This window comes from Paralichthys olivaceus, chromosome 22, assembly GCF_024713975.1.
Source record: "Paralichthys olivaceus isolate ysfri-2021 chromosome 22, ASM2471397v2, whole genome shotgun sequence".
In the NCBI taxonomy this organism is placed as follows: domain Eukaryota; kingdom Metazoa; phylum Chordata; class Actinopteri; order Pleuronectiformes; family Paralichthyidae; genus Paralichthys; species Paralichthys olivaceus.
Window position 1 is genome coordinate 10,212,538 of NC_091114.1, and position 16,786 is coordinate 10,229,323.

A 16,786-nucleotide genomic window follows, 5' to 3' on the forward strand; every position below is an offset into this window, starting at 1 on the left:
CCTTTTGATGTCAAGGCTTAGGAATGTAGGCTACATGCTCATTTGCGTGCCGTGCACTTATCACATGCCTGGTGCACCTCTTGCAGAGGGCATTTTTTTGCAATGTGAAGTGTGAGGCTTAGGATTATAGTTAAGTTATTTTTTTCTAACACACACGCACACACACACAAACGTATGCACAAATGCACAGCTTTTTCTTGCAAACCCTTTAATACCACAACACAATGGGGCTCTGTTGTAATGCAGCTTTAGATTTTTTCAGCATGGAAACAGAGGGAGCTTTGTTGGTGCTCACAGTCTCTGAGACGCATTCCTTCATGTAAGAACAATTTCTGATATATGGTAAAACTTGTTCATTGTTTTCTTTTTAGTTTTGCTGATCGTAGTCGACTTTTGTTTTATTTTATCATCAACAAGGTTGTACTTTTTTCACCCATGGATCAATGGGGGCCATTCAAATTTGATCTGAATCCGGTTGAAGGGACAGATTCAGTTTTTTTATTGCTTAGCTGTAATATTTACAGATATATTTATAGTTTTGAGATCTTTTTCTACATGTTGCAAACTACCTTTTAAAAAAATATTTTCATACTATCATATGTGCTACAGACTCAGTTATAGCTGAATTGCTTCACAATAATGTTTACAGTGAAATATTTTAATAGACAGTGTGGAAACTCTGATAATCATTAGCTGTGCAGTGCAGAAAACATTAAACTGCATCTTCTAAATGTCCCTGTCCCCTCTTAAGATAACAAGCGTGCAGGTGGTGCTTCATCTTGTCTGTTTACTTTGAATGCGCTCTGCATACCGCCCTTGGTACTTGTCAAAGAGGGTTTGAGAGAGAGGAGTGGCTACTCTGTGACACCACACTTTAGTACCGCAAGTTCCAACAAATCCAACAGAGTGAGACATCTTTGCATCCGAGTTAAATCACTATCGAGGAAATTTTCATCCATGTGATATCAATACATTCAGCTGACAGATGTTACATGTTTGAGCCTTTACTTTCAAAATGTGGACCTCAATTATGCTCAATTATGATCTAATCATAATTTAATTATTAAATGTTACCAAGTAATAAATGAAGTATGTATGGGTTAGATGTGTTATTTGCAGATATCAAAAGATTCAGACTCAATCAGGGCTCATAATAAATTATAAATAATCATGATGCTGAGCTTATCATTGAGATTTTAGTGAAAGCTTTGTCCATGTGAACAGAAAGTGTTTTGTTTTGTGATACCCTACTTATATATCACATGATTTTGACTGGCGTCCTTACTCCTAAGATTTCAAATCAGAATATTGTCCTCATAAAACTTTTTATTGATGAGAATTATGAGGCGCATGTGTCCGCGTAATGAATACTAAAGTGTTTTGTATGTCTGTTTTCTTTGTGTACAGCCAAAATAATTCTCACATCTGTGCTTCCCCAGTTTTCCCTTCACTCATTTACTCGAACACACCTGTTATTTCACACGAGTATCCTCACGTAAGCCGATCAGCTGTGCAGTGTGTGATCTAAGCCGGTATTTGGCAGTAATTTCCAAAGTTTTCCAACTGATGAATATCAACTCATTTAACAACAAAAACAAACAAACTGTGTGTATCTGCAGTCGTGCTGCTGTGTGCGGGATCGTCTCCTCCTCTCTGCTGTTTTTCTGCACCTCATGTATACGTGTGTGTGTGTGTGTGTGTGTGTGTGTGTGTGTGGCTATTGCTTTCGCTACAGCCCCCCAAAATTGCCACATTAAATTTAACAGGCTTGGTGGCACACAAGCTCAGGGTAATTTATTTTGGCCAATCAGCCGAGTAAATCTGATTGGAGGCCTCTGAAGCATCTTTAACTCTCTTTATCACCAGTGTCAGAGTTTCTCCGCACAGCTTTGCCTCATCTATTTTGGCCCATTTCGACTATTGGTTGACAGTCTTTTAAAAAGCCCCACTCAAGCCTGTATTTGGCAAATGGTGAGAACTGGGAGGAGAGCGTCTTCCCTCCTAGCGAGTCTGAAATCCCTTCTGCTCATGTGCTCGCACTCCTCTTCCCTCCCTTTGCTTTTCCTGGTCTGACGATGTTTGGTCTTGTCAGCAGCCTGACAGACTCGGGTTTTGGCTCGAACAATAAAAATCGAGTCCAATATTCCTCAGTTTCTGTTGCTTTATATGGATTTGTTTGGGCTGTGGGTTTTTAATGCACCTGTACGTCACAATATGAATAGATGTTTAGATGCATGACACGATTTGAGCTTTGAGGCAGTATACAAAATAATAAATACATAAAAATATAAATAAGGAAAAGCATCTTTAGCAAAAACTGGTGATTGGGAATACTGCAGCACTATTCTAGGTGAATATACCCTCAGTGCTTGCAGGCAGGCTAAGCTTACATATCCTTTTTCATTAACTTAAATACTCTCTGGGCTTGTGTCCACGTGTGCATTCATATCAGCCCCCGGTGCATACGTGTCTACGGTGCCGTGTGACCTCCATAGATGCCCTCTCAAGTCGCAGGAAGAGAGCCCGGGAATCAAAAATTAATTGCCAAACAATGCATAGATCCCATCCATTACGCTTCTCATCATGTCAGATGATATCGAAGCATTACCGGATGTCTGGCCGCATAATTTACCCCCCCTCCACCCACATCCCAGTTGTGCCCTCTGATGGATTTGTGGGCCTGCCACAAAAGGCGCCATTAAACGACAGGACCCTTTGTCATCGTTTTATTTTCCAGCCGTTCTGCTCAGCACACGAGGACACGTGTAGCGTTTTGGTGGGAAATAAACAATGGGGAATTGATAACAGTGAGAGTGAATCATGCCATCACGAAGTGGGTGCTGATGTTGTGAGATGGCTTGTAATAGATGTTGAGTCTGAAAGGGTTTTCTGGTTTTGTTTCCGATGGTTAGAGTCACACCAGGACACATCTTTTATAATTTTTTGTTTTGTCTATATTACCTTTAAAAGCCTCTTTTTGAAAAAAAAAAAGAAAAAAAACGTTATCAGAGTCATCCTGTTGCAAGGGTTTCTTAAAAGTCGATAATGTAAATATGAGAAACTTTAATAATTGATCCATGTATGACTCACAATGATGAACATAGATTCACTTCCTTTTTATTTGCCTGTTGTGCAGAAGTTCTGACATCGCAGCTTACTCAACGGAGTTACAAAGTGGAAGCAGCACCCTCGGCTCCAACAGCCAAATGAAACAAGTATATGAATGTAATTTATTTCTGAGTGACCCATTAACAGCTGTGACGATAAGTTTGTGCTTCAAGTCCACTTCTTAAGTCTAAAAATACATGTCCCCGCTCTCAGAAATCCCATTTTCTCGGCTTTAAACAGGCGAGTATAAAGTAAATGTGTGACATCACACAAAGACTGTCCAGCATTTTCTACAGTCTGTGACAGAACCTCCTGATGTAACATGCATTAGTTCAAATACTAAAATTAAGAAGTAATTGGGTTCAGCACAAGGCTGAACGAGTCATTTAACCATCTGATGCTCGCTTCATTTTTACCCCCGAAAGCCCTCTGCACCTCTTTTGATCTCCAGTCTGCAGACGTTCCTCGGAGTTGACGAACCCGCTCTCGGTGCGGAAACGGCAAGTCATATAAACCGGTTTAATTTCATAACAGCATTTTTTTCTTCTTACTTTCTCTTTTTTTCTCCCGGTGCGAAGTAGAGTGGGCTTATCTAATTGTGGAAGCCACGAGCCCTGGGATACAGGGCTGGAGAGAGAGAGAAGCTAATTAGTTTGAAACGAAGGCTTTGAAATGAAGCACAAAGCTCCGTGTGTGGTGGAAACAGACTTTATGCGTTTGGTGAGGGGGATTTTGTGTAATAGAAGTGGAGCGTGAATGATGAGTGGAGCTGGTGTTTCAGCGAGAGGAAGCTGGATTGCCCACAGAAGTTCGCTTCTGTCTGTTATGAACACGGAGGTCACCTGTTTATAGACACAGCATCGTTCTCAAGGCCTTTGGTTCATGAATCCTGAATAGCTGATAGGTGACTATTAGCATTATTCAAGTTCTTTTGATTATTTTATTGTAATTAAATGAGTTGACATTGGCCAAAAAAAAAAGAAGAGTAATGCGTCTACATTAATATATGTCTTCTGAATTTTGGTGTTCTTCTCTTTTGACCCCAGCCCATTAAAAAACTCTCAAGCAAAAATGCTTCTGACGTTCAAATCTTCCTTTAAGGTCTCTCACACGTCCCTCAGACCAAAGACTTCAGCTAAGTTTCTCCCTCGCTTCATCCCTTTGGATCGGATGGGGAAAGCCAGCAAAGCAAAACAAAATGTCCTTGTGTTGTCTCCAAGGCGATAGTGCCTCCGTACTGTGGCTGCCGTCGACTCCTGCCTTTCCTTTTTTTCCCCCCTCCTTCTTCTTCTTTTTTTTGGTGCCCATCTCATGGAAAAGATATACAAGTTTGCTCAAGGACACATCCTTCTTTTCCACCCCAGCTGTCTCTGTCTGTCTCTTGTGAGTATATGCAGGCATATTTAACATGCTGTGTGTTTGACGGAGGACTAAGGGAAAAAATAATTTAAGAGCGGACTCAACAGGATCATCCGGAAGAATGGAATTACATTCAAGACATGTTTCCCAGTGACTCTGAATTAACCTCATGCTGGGTCGGCGATTTCCTCCAGCTATATTTCTCTGTAATGTGATTTTACCATCAGTGTTAAAGAAGGTGATATGATAACTTTATTTAAAAGACATGAGTGAGATACAAAGGTAGCTAGTTATTGACTTGGTGAGACAATGAACTTCAAAGTAACATCAGGCGACATTTGAAAGAAGAAGCAGCACATTCTCTCTTTTCAAAATAAAAGGTTGAGTTCATAAGCAAGAAGAAAATCTGTGTTGTTCATGGCACGACACAGTGTTTTTTTTGTTTTGCTCTTTCATTTCTTACATCATCATTCAATTTGGGTAGAAAAGGAAGAATAGAAACCCTCCATCAGTATCCTGATAATCCCATCATTAAAGGTTTATCTGGATCCACTCCCTGTTTTTTTTTTTCTCGGGCTGTGTTCCACTCCTCCACAAAATGTAAACTGAAGAAGGTTCCAAAATGTTTAATTAAGGTAATTAAGGAGTTTAGCTACTTTTGCGGTGGTATGCACTGGTAGTGGTTTGAGTGAGTTTCAGTGGACGCACAGAGAATGTGTAGTTCTTTTTGAAGTAGCTGAATCAATCGTACAAATGTTAACGTTGGATTCTGTGTATTAAGATATAAATTCTACCATTTGTGCCTTTACAGCCATTTTTATTTCATCAAGCGGGAGATATTCTAGAGGGCTGTTCCTAACATTCCGAACATATGCATGCTGCATTATTTACGTTGGCTAATGTAAAATATAATATTGGAATCTAAAGGGCAATTAAGTAAGTAATTATTTTCTGTAGTTACCAATTTTGACCACAGTGGCTACTAAAATAAGACTATAAACCTTTTGCTGACTCTGCTGAGGAATGGAATGGGTCCAGAAGGAATATATGCATCTCTAAATAGCGTATGGTGTATTTACATGTATGTTTGCAGTGCTTAGATGTGGTGTAACAGGGGAGGAGAGAGAAGCAGATTTAATTTTACTGTGTATAGGTACTTACATTAACTAACATCATTCCAAACTAAAGCTGGGAGCAAAACCAGAAGTGAATTTTCTGTACGTATAGGAAGTGTTTGATATTTTTGCATTAAAACCTATTCGGCTGATATTTCTATAGGAAAGAATCATCTAACCTGGTGTCTTCTTCATTAGTAAAGCTCTCTTCACTGCAGCATATGTCCCGGCACAGCTTTACTTTCTTACTTTTGCATTTTGCATTTACTTTTTGCAAACTCTCTCAGCAAAAAGAAAACTAAATCTGTCACAATCAGAATGACACACTGTATCACCCGCCCTGACCACTGCAGTAATTCCCTTATCCTCACAGGCCCGTCTGCACACCTTTCCAGCCGCCTGCTTATCAGGGTCTGTGTGCCGTGACCTTTACTGACCTCAATATGAGCAAGAAGCAGATTTCCATGAGGTGCTCTAATGGCTTCCTTTACCATATGCTGTTAAAGCACCAACAGCTTATTTCAATTATACTGAAATGTGTCTTGTTTGGATAATCACTTCTCCTCTTTAACAAATGTACAAATTCCCTGGCGTCCTAGACGATAACTCTCCTTCCTGTTTGCATGATCGTTGCAGTTGAAGGATGGACTGGGCGGCAGTGGCACAGATTGATGATGGTGTCTAATAGTGGTTAGAGGATGCAAATGGTGATGTCTTGTTGGCTGCTGGAAATGTAAAATATCTATTTGAGCATGCATGTGATTTCTTTTTCTGTTGATGGGTGGAAGTGTCATGTTGGTTAATGAGGGTTTGTGACTGAGTGTGTGGCTGCAGTTGTGTGAACCGAAGTTTGCAACTGTATACAACTGAGTTAAAGCATCTTTTTTTTTTATTTGCTTGTTTCCCATTTTCTCCTGCATACTGGGTTTTTCCTGAGAGAGAATTATACAGCCTGCATCAAAGTGTAAAAAAACCCCTCTGTGTGCCTTAATTTAACATTGCACTTCAATGAGATTCTTGCTTTAGCTCCACTTCACTGATGGAGTACCTTCACAGGTGTGTCCAAGATACCTACAGGTCTAAAAAACACATCAGACTCTTTTGTTAGCCAGCAAAAACAAATACTCAATCAGCCTGGGACTCTCGCTGTGGCGACCTATTTAATCAACCTTGCTGTCGTTGAATGCTGTTAAGCATTGAATGCATTGACTACTGATGGTGCCGTGGTTTGTGTTATTACAGCCTCCGGCGTTGTGTTCCATTCCCAAACAGTGGCGCTTATTTATGCTGTCTTATTTCTCCGCTTTTTAAATTCGCCACACAGCGAAATGGTCACGATTGCAAATTGAATCCCGCTGAACTGGATTTTCAGCAATATCTAAGTGCTCTGCATGTGTGACGTCCATTACACCTGCCAACCCTAAAATCTACCCTCGTTAAATTTTGTTTTTGCACCTCTTTCATTCAAAGAGTGGGACCATTTGTCACTTCTGTCACATTGATTGCATCTCTCCGTTAAAAGGAAGCAGCGTTGATCGCAAATTGCGTTTTTGTGTAAACAACAAATGTGCATGTCTCTTAGAAAGTGCTCTCTCATGGGAAGCATCCCACCTCTCTTTCTAAAAAATCTGTGTACAAAATAAACAATCCAGGTCTATAATGAATATTAAAGAGCAATATTTCAGAAAAAATCCGATATTTTATGAAGTCTGGTGCCCTGTGTGTCCTCTGACCCTCAGCAGCCGAACCAAGTCTCTCACTAAATGAATTTGGAGACCTTATTTTCCAATCAGGGCCACCAGAGGAGGAGTATAAAGGGACAGAGTGGATGAGCAGATTGGATGATTGATGACAGGGTGTGAAGAGGGAGCTGTGTGTGCATTTCAGTGGGAAGAAAAGGATTATTGTGTGTGCGTGTCGGTGTGTGTGTGAGTGTGTTGGAGTTATGACACCCCGTCTCCCCCACAGCTCCGGTAAACAGTGTCATTATCAAGCGCCTCCTGGAGTGGAACCACAGGGAGGGCTCCCATCCAGGAAATAGATATTCCACTTTGTCCTGGCTGACCCAGAAATAGCGTGAAGCCGCAACACCCAGTTATTGACTCGCAGAGATATGCCCTCGTCAATGACTACTTTTAGGCTTCACAGCTGGAAGTGTGTGTTTGTGTGTGTGTGTGTGTGTGTGTGTGTGATAGCTTAGCCAGCAAGGCCCCCCCCCAACCTAGACACCATGCATGCTTATCCACGTCACACCTGCCAGTTCGATTGATCTGCCCTGAACTGTCTTCTCTTAAAGTGACACAAGAATGGAAGCTCGCTGCATAAGCTCTGTCTCTTCCTTACCAGCACTGAAATACATTTTTCCTCTCAGACGTTAATAAATAGTGACAGAAGAAAGGAAAGACATTTACCCTCAATCTTCACCGTCTTTTTTCCCTTGAATACTAAATTTTGTTCTCTCGTCTTCCTTCCTTCCAGAAACGTCCTCCTCTGTGATGGTCTACATGGACACGACGACCACAACGACGAGGACCACCACTCGACCTACCACGGTTACCATGACATCCACAGTGGCCAGGACGACTACCACCAAGATGCCCACCACGACGGCTGCAGCTGCTCAGTGGCCGCGGACAACAGCGAAGGTGGTGGCCCCAGCGCAGACGCCGGTGGAGGGTTTGGCCCCCGAGGACAACGACAGAGCGCCACCTTCCTCCAAGCTGCCCAACATCAGGGTGGAGTACTGCAACCCGCTGGTGATGATGGACATCTCCTGGCCCAAGACTAAGCAGGGGGTGGTTTCCAAGATGCTCTGTCCACCTGGAACCATAGGTAATTTGGATTATTTTTAAATTTGGATTAGATTATTTTTGCGTGTCTCTGTTAGTCAGCAGGATTACACAAAAACTACTGGAGATGGTAAAAATCCAAAACATTAGAAAACGAGAAAATACACGCACCTATAGTTTGCCATCTTAAATACCCACAATCCATTTTGACTGGGAATGGGAAGAACATCTTGTCGGGGATCCGTATCGGCACAGATTCAGGATCTTTAACATTAAGAGGGATTTCTCAGAGGAGAAGAATTTATGATCTTAATAACAATCTGGATCTAGTGAATTGAAATGTGGTTTCCTAAGGGGACTGTTGATTCTTGCTGGAGGTATGCACTCTACTGAGTTCCACTCAAGTTAAATATTAAAAGGGAAATTCCAGTTTTGGACAACATCCGTACTGTTTTGTGTCGTAACCAGAAAAGACTCAAAAATTTGTTTAGATCATCTGACTGAACTGATGCTGATGGTTGCTTCCTTATTAAACGTCCTCATTGATGTTTTAATTATCGTTAATTCACTGACGTCAGTGTTTTTTCAACATCTCATCCTCTACTTTGGCCCAAACTACAAAAATAAGTTTCCAGTTCCTAGACGTAGTGGTTCTGTAAATTTGTCACCAGACATCTCACTGCACACATACAATAGCTAACTGATTGCATTTCCACATTCCAGTAGGTGGAGGTTAAACATTGTGATGATTAATGATCCAAAACCTCAAACATAGTATTCTTGCCGTCTAAAAATGAAAGAAGTGAAACATAAACGTTGTTTGTTTCTTCCTTCCTCCCTATGAAGATGTCAATACTCTCATTAGGAGGCCCAGTTCACTGTGACCCTCTTTTCTTGATGTTGGCCACTGGAGTGTGTTTTGTGCATGTTTACCCCCCCCCCCCCCCCCGCATAACTCGCTCTCCTGCTTTGTGTCCTCACTCCTCAGTGTTACTCCTGACTAACTGAGGCAAAGGTTAGACACACAGCTTATCATCACATCTGAATGGAAACGGTGAACTCGTACAATGTGCACAGATACTTTGACAATTAATTGGTGGCTAAACGTATTTGTGCCATGTATTTAAAAAGCTGTTGTGCCTTTTAAACCGTTTCTTTCAATACACCTTGTTCCAGCTTTTGTCTTTGTCTCCAAAGAGAATGATCACAAGTATACATTAAGATTAAGCCGATTTGGCTGCTTGAGATATAAAAGCTTTACTTTGGAGAGTAAAACTCAGTGCTTATCTCAGAGTTCATATTATAATGAGACCTGACCACTGAGCGTAGACTTTAAGTTTTAAAGTAAAAGCTCTGGTGTTATAAGGTTGAAGATAATGCTGCATGCTTGAAATCCGGAAATGAATTCAAGCTTAAAGGTAACCTAGAAACCATTGCATTGTGGGTTTGTGCTGTCAGACATGTTGTTGCATAAATAAAGCATCTCAGCGGTGGCGTTACATTATTATTATAAACCCACAGTAAGAGCGTATGCAAATCTGTTGTGCTAAAATTGCAGAAACTAGCTTTTGTTAGGGATTTTCTGAAACTTCCTTATCGTGACTTTTTTTTTTTAAAGAGACAGCTCACCCCATATTAGAGAGTGACATCATACCCTGAAATCTGACCTGGAGCCTCAGAAATGTTGTTCATTTCATCAATCAGCACACACGCACTCACTCACTCACTCACTCACTCACTCACTCACTCACTCACTCACTCAGGCTTCATTAATGGGCAACACCAGCACCCATCAAGAACTCACTAACAGGCGTCATATGGCAAGATAAGAGGAACACATACCCCGCCTCCTCTCGGCGCACTCTTCAAAGCCGTCGCTCCTCAGACGACACTGCCGAGCGGAACACGACTGCGTGAGCTTCCTCTGCCAGTCTTTGAAAGTTCCTCGAGCTCCTCTTGCATCTACCTTACTGCGCTCGCTGTCATTCTGCCCCCCCCACCCCCCCATCTCCATGACGCCCTCCCCATCCGACTCCTGCTCTCTTTCATGCTCCTTCTCTCCCATAGGAGGAAATGCAGAGAGAGTCCCCATTATCTTATAAACCCATCAAACGTAAGGCTGTCCAAGGTGGACCGGGGAAGGAAATTATATGTCAATCAAAATTTATATCTGTTAATGCCGGTCGTCTCACCCCCCGACACACCCTCCCCCTAAGTACAAGCAAGGGCAATTTAATGTCAGCGTGAAGCCTTGTTGTTGTCAGCTCGGAAAATACAGACGATATATATTGATAAATAGGATTCATTTGTATAAAGGTCAATACAGCAGAGTCAGAGAGGCTCTAATACTTATATCTGGAGGTTTATTTGTACTGAAGCCCACATGCAACATTGTTAGACACTTACTTAACAAATCACATCTCTGTCAGCAGAGACAGTCACTCTCCAACCAGCTTAATTGACCTTTCGTGATGAATTCAGCAATGGCAGATTAAATTGGCATCTATTTTGTTGTTTTCTTCCTCGTGCAGCAGTTGAACTGTCACATTCAGGCCCTGTCTGGTTTTTAATGATTAAATACAGACAGTGTCTGGGCGACCTCATCTGGCCTTAACTTCATGCCAGTAGCTGAAAGATAAAATCATCCATTTAGATCATCCATTATTTTAATCACTCAAGAGTCGTGTGTCTTGGGGCATCACAGCTTTATTTTGACAGGATTTTGGAAATAAGTGCTTGACACAGAAGGAATTGACATTAGTGGACAAGTCTGACGGGACTGTGTAATCCATCACTCTATCACGGAGTAAGAAAAAATTAAGGCAAACCTAATTTAAGTAACGAATGCTGAAAGAGACACATCAATGCAGCTGCTGTTTTATAACCGAACACATTTCCTCTACCTTTCTTCTCTCTCCAGGCGTCGCCTCATACATGTGCGTGGGTCCAGAGGGATACTGGGACCCCCAGGGACCCGACTTCAGCAACTGCACCTCCCCGTGGGTCAACCTCATCAGCCAGAAGGTACAGAGCTGCATGACTTAACAAGCGGAAAATGTGTTCCTTAAAGTAACATCACAGTTGGTTTGAAGAGAGTGTATTGTGCTTGATCAGATCACTTGCAGAGTACAACCACAGAAAAAAAACTAAAAAAAGATTATGTCAGAACAAACCCGAGCCCCTTTGACCTGCTCTGAAAATCCCATTTGGAAGAGCTTGCATCACGGTTACTGAGGATATATGGCTTGTGTTCATAGGACTTGTGTTTTTGTGGGTTTTCTCTTTTGTTCTTTGTCTCTTTTTAATTGGTCAATTAGTGTCATTGATCAGCCAGAGGCTTTACTCAATGGAAGGATTGTGTGGGTGTATGTGTGGTTGGATGGGGTGGGAGTGAAAACCTATACCACAGCACCATAGCCTAATGGGCTGCTGTGGCTAACGGCTAACCAAGAACATGGTCTGTCTTACGATGTGATGCAGTAGTTATTTGCACGTCATATTTATCAAGCGCAAACGATTTGTATCCCCTCTTCTGCCTGCATGTTATTATGCAAAGCTGCACATAAAGCTTCCCATGTTTAGATCTATAATCAAATCAAAAGAGGAGACGGTTACTGCAGGAGAGCATCAAGGTTCCAGGTTGTGAATTGCAGGTAATGTTGGGAAATGTTCTCGTTTAAACTCATTGGACCCCGAGGCATGCATGTTATAACACTTATGATCTACTCCATGGCATATAGCGCGGCCCATTAAACAAATGGCAGTTTGCAGATATGGGATGGAGAGTGGCTGTGGGGGAGCAAAATAGAGGGAGGGGGGGCGTTATCAGTCATCGTTCGAGCTGTGCAACAAACCCCCACTGACGCCTGTTTGGAGAAATTAACTACAGCAAAAGTTCTCTCTGAATTTGAGGCTGTGTGATGCTAATGTCAAATATTTCTTGTTAAGATCTGCAATAATAAGCGACAGTCAAGTAATGGGTGTATTTTTAACAAAAGTGTTATTAATCTCTCCTTCAAAAAAATCACACTTGAGCTCTGCGCCTGTCGCTGTAAGAGACGCGAAGACTTTAATGAAGATCAACCTGTCAGAGATGTGAAATGCCCATCTGGCACTGCGTTGTTTCATATCTCGAGCCACTGTCCTGTATGTGCCACTGCTCATTACCAGATGGTTTCGTATACCCAAAATTAGAAAAAAGGAATGACTTCAGATAAGCAGAAAGTGTGGAGCCATTTACGCCGCGTTCACTGCTCTCCTCATTAAGAGACGAGAGCAGGGAGGGGAAGAGAGGAAAACATCTTCCACAGTCACTTTCTCCTACGTGCACCTCTGTGAGGAGTGCAGTGTAATTGGCTTCACTAATAAACAAAGATAGCAGGTGATGCTGGAATAAGCAGGGTGGTACTTTTTAATGTGGTGCCACTTTGTTTTTGAGTCTTATCTCACTGTACCTGATGTAATGTGCACAACTTTGAAGTTCGCCAACTTTTAAACATACATACCTAAATGGTGTTATGTGTTTAGTCACATTGGCTGGAAGTTATTTACTAGTTGAGGTTATATCATAGCTAAATCATTTATTTTTATTGGTGGCACGGTGGAGTTTGAATGCTCTCCCTTTGTCTGAGTGGGTTTTCTTAGGGTGTGCCTCCCACAGTCAAAACAGATCGGGGTTAGGTTAGTTGCTGGCTCTAAATTGTCCATAGGTTGTAATCTGAGTTTAAATGGGGACCTGTTGAGGGTGTACCCTGCCTCTCACCCAGTGCCAGATTGGTTGATTGATATATTTTATTGTCATTTCTGTATGTATCCTCTTCTATTTTAATTAAAGCCAGTTTATTCAAATGTTTGGTGAGCAGAGGCTCCAAAAATAACGGAAACTTGACATGTCTGATATCAAGGGACATTTCTGCACATTATTAGCTCCCAGCTTGGTAGAGATGTGCTGAGATTTGAAAACCAGGGTAAAGAACTGTGCCAAGTGTGTGTACTTAGAAGTCTGTGAGCAAAAACTCTCAGTGTTTGTGGTGAGTCATTAGCCACTGAAAATATGCATCTGTAGCTTTACAAGTCAGATATTAGGAAGAAATAGCAAAGGAAGACTTTCTCTACTATTGTCTGCAAATCTAAATCAGAAAGTCTACTTGTGGTTCAAACACGGTTCACTGAACCCCATAGTTACTGTTGCCAGCTGGTTAATTTGTAAATCAGGAGGATCTGAAAAACAGAGGGCACTGTTATGGACGGCCCGGGGAAACACGGGTCATGGAAGGCATCAAAAACCCACAGGGTCTGGAGCACATTGGTCTTCATGTTTGCTGTTACATCTAAAAACTAAACAACATTGTAATTCAAAAGAAAGCATTATGTAGAAGAAACAGAGTTGCAGCCCTCTTACTGTCAAATTCCAAAAATTCTACATAAAAATCATAATGAACAATGCAACGTAAACTAAAACAAAACAGAACTGCAAATAAAAACAGCTTTGTTTCCATTTACCTCATTGTCTTGGTCTGTTTGCCTTCTTGAGAGACACTTGCCTGATAGATAGGACAAATAGATTGAAGACAAAACACTGGTCCCTGAAGGTGGAAGCAATTCAGCTTAGCAGATGTCGGTTGACGTAAAACAAAGAAGAAGGAGAAAACATAGATTTATGTGCAAACCAGATTTTTTGGGAAAATTGCTGAAGTTGCAGGCAGGAAGCAGCGCAGTACATAGGGAATTATTTTGAGTATGACCCTGAGGTAGACAATAGTAAATGTGTCATGATGAAGAGCGACAGTGACATTTGTAGGGTACAGCTGAAAGGGAGAAAAAAATCCCACTAATTTGAAAGTTCACCAGAAAAGCTCTCGGAGTCGAGGGAGCAACAGACGAATATAAGCTCAGAGCCAGACAGCTGCACGACATCAAGACCTCCACAAACACAGCAACCCTTACCCCAGTGCTTTGCACAGGAGGATGCATGTTGTCCTGTTACTCAGGAGCATTGCAAACACAAGCAGGCTTTGGTCCAAATGGTCATTAACTCAGGTTCCCTCGAAACTGCAAAACAATACTTTTACACAAGCTATTCCAACGATTGTTTAAAACTCCAGTGCCTGCCTGAGATCACAGCTCGACGGCTGTGAAAAAACAGGAATGCTTGGCGCTGGATTCGGTGTGTTGATGGATGGAATGAACTTTTAGATCCTCCACACATTGGCAAGTTGATGGTCTGCTGCATTGACCTAATGCTGACCTGGAGTTGGAAAGATGGGACGTCAGGGACAAAAGAGTGCTGCTTGCTACACCAATAATGGAAGCAATAATGTGAAGGCCTTGTGTGTGTTGCAAGGCTGAAAAGAAAAGGAAGAAGATCCCTCAGACTCAAGTGCAACACACACAGCAGAGTCTTATGTATAGATCCTAGCAGGAGAGGTTCTTCCAACTATATAGATGAAAACACCTCAAGGGCCACTGACACTGCCTCTCCAGTGCCCTATGCTCCCAAAAGGTGCATGCATCCCGCCTGGAAGGGGGAAAGTCAGGCACCTGATGTCAGTGGGTCCCCAAGTGAGATGACAAAGATATGAAGATCTAGACCCACTGGAGTTCTGGAGATTAAGGGAAGCCACTAATCCAAGAATCGCCCAGGTTGTTTTAGCACTGCGTTTTCCTCAAGACGTTTTGACCAAAGATATGTGCTGGCAGCTGTAGGTGTGTTTGTGTTTCTGCAACTTCATCCTGGCCCTTTACTGACAAAGTTTTGCTTTTGATTGATCTCAGAGTGCTAATCACCCCGCTCTGCTGTGAGTCCAGCAGAGTTAATGGGTCATGGTGTTTACTTGGTATCATGTTTGATGTAATGCTTTTTTCATCCCACCTTTTTCAGCTTCAGTGAATGAAGGCTTTACTCATAACACATGAACAAGTTTTAAAAAGAAAAGGCTAAAAAATGAAACTAAGTCATTTTTTCAAAAATAATAATAATACCTAAACTCTTTATGCACTCAAGAAATTAATTAGATACTAGATTATGTTTGGGATAGAAAACAAGTGGGGAATTAAAGTTGGGGCAAAATAAAGCAAACACACACAAAAATAATTATGATGTCCCCTTTTTTTTTTTAAATCCCAAGATAAAAAAATCTTAAAAATGAGAAAAGTGAATATCCACAAGCATCTGTCCTCTGTGTACCACATATACTCGCTTCCCTCACGCTGCACTGCTCCCCTTTAGTTTCATAAAGGTCTAAGGCTATCTGGGGAAATTCCCTGAATAGTTTGATTTTATAATTGCTTCCGGGTGTACAACATTGGCCCCAGTGTACAGTCAGCTGTGTACCATCTCGCCACATTAATTGCGTCCAATACAGAATGTATCTGTGCGCATTTATATACTGCAAATTGCCATGTTTTCCCCATGTTTTCCCGTGTGCAGGCTGTGAAGAACTAAAAAACATGCAAAAGTGAAAAGACTAAAATAAAACGAGTCTTATCTGAGCTGCAAATCTCAGCCTAATGTCGGTCACAATTCGATTTTTTTTGTTTCTACAGCTTAAAGCCGGCGAGACAGCTGCGGTCATTGCCAGGGAGTTGGCGGAGCAAACCAAGAGTAATCTTCAGGCGGGGGACATCACCTACACAGTGAAGGCAATGGTCCAGCTGGTGGATCTCCTCGACGTGCAGCTGAGGAACCTCACGCCAGGTGGCAAAGACAGCGCCGCACGGAGCCTCAACAAGGTAATGAGAGCAGAAAAAAACTTTATCCACTGAACTCTGCTTCTGTTTTGAAACAATTCTGTAACGAGGTAATAGGCTGGATAAACATCACCTCAACACATAGTGACCTATCCCTCTTCCAGTCCGCTATGTTCGGATCTTTTCACAACACAGAATTTTAGGTTTTACTCGAGAGTGCCATATTGTGAATTGGCACTTTTCTCCTATGATACCTTGAGGAATTTACAAAAATGGAGCCCCAATACCAGAAATACTGCAATTTTGCCCTGTGCTGTCAGGTAGAACAATCCTCTGTAGCTCAAGCACATCTCACTCAGGTATCATGCAATACCTTTTATTTCTATGTAGCTTAAAAAATGTTATCCATATATCCTGCTTTTCAAAAGCACTGCATTTGCGCAGATGATTCCACTAATGAAACAGGCTAAGATTCCAGTGGGCATGATCTAACCTTTAGGAGCACAGTGGTTTTCATTTTAGCTGAAGCTCATGCATATATTCCCCAATTCACAGCAGAGTGAAGTAAGGCGAAGCAAAACGAGCTCAAATAATACTTTCTGTCTGCTGAGCTGCCAACGGAAATTCAAATGTCAGTCTTTAATTTGCTGGAGCGACTTCACTTGCAGAGGAGCCTGAACACCTGTTCTGGGATAGCTTTTTCCGAGCGGTTTTTATTTCATTGCC

At 41.8% G+C, this 16,786-nt stretch overlaps 1 protein-coding gene across 30 annotated transcripts in view; it reads left to right on the top strand.

The window, feature by feature from the left end:
* LOC109634912 (adhesion G protein-coupled receptor L3-like) overlaps positions 1 to 16,786 on the top strand; it is a 226,534-nt gene that overhangs the window by 153,088 nt on the left and 56,660 nt on the right. For all 30 annotated transcript variants that reach the window (XM_069518370.1, XM_069518369.1, XM_069518368.1 and 27 more), the window contains 3 exons: positions 8,061 to 8,414; positions 11,292 to 11,395; positions 15,917 to 16,102. In XM_069518370.1, the coding sequence (XP_069374471.1) occupies positions 8,061 to 8,414; positions 11,292 to 11,395; positions 15,917 to 16,102 (644 nt within the window). The remainder of the gene's footprint in view (positions 1 to 8,060; positions 8,415 to 11,291; positions 11,396 to 15,916; positions 16,103 to 16,786) is intronic.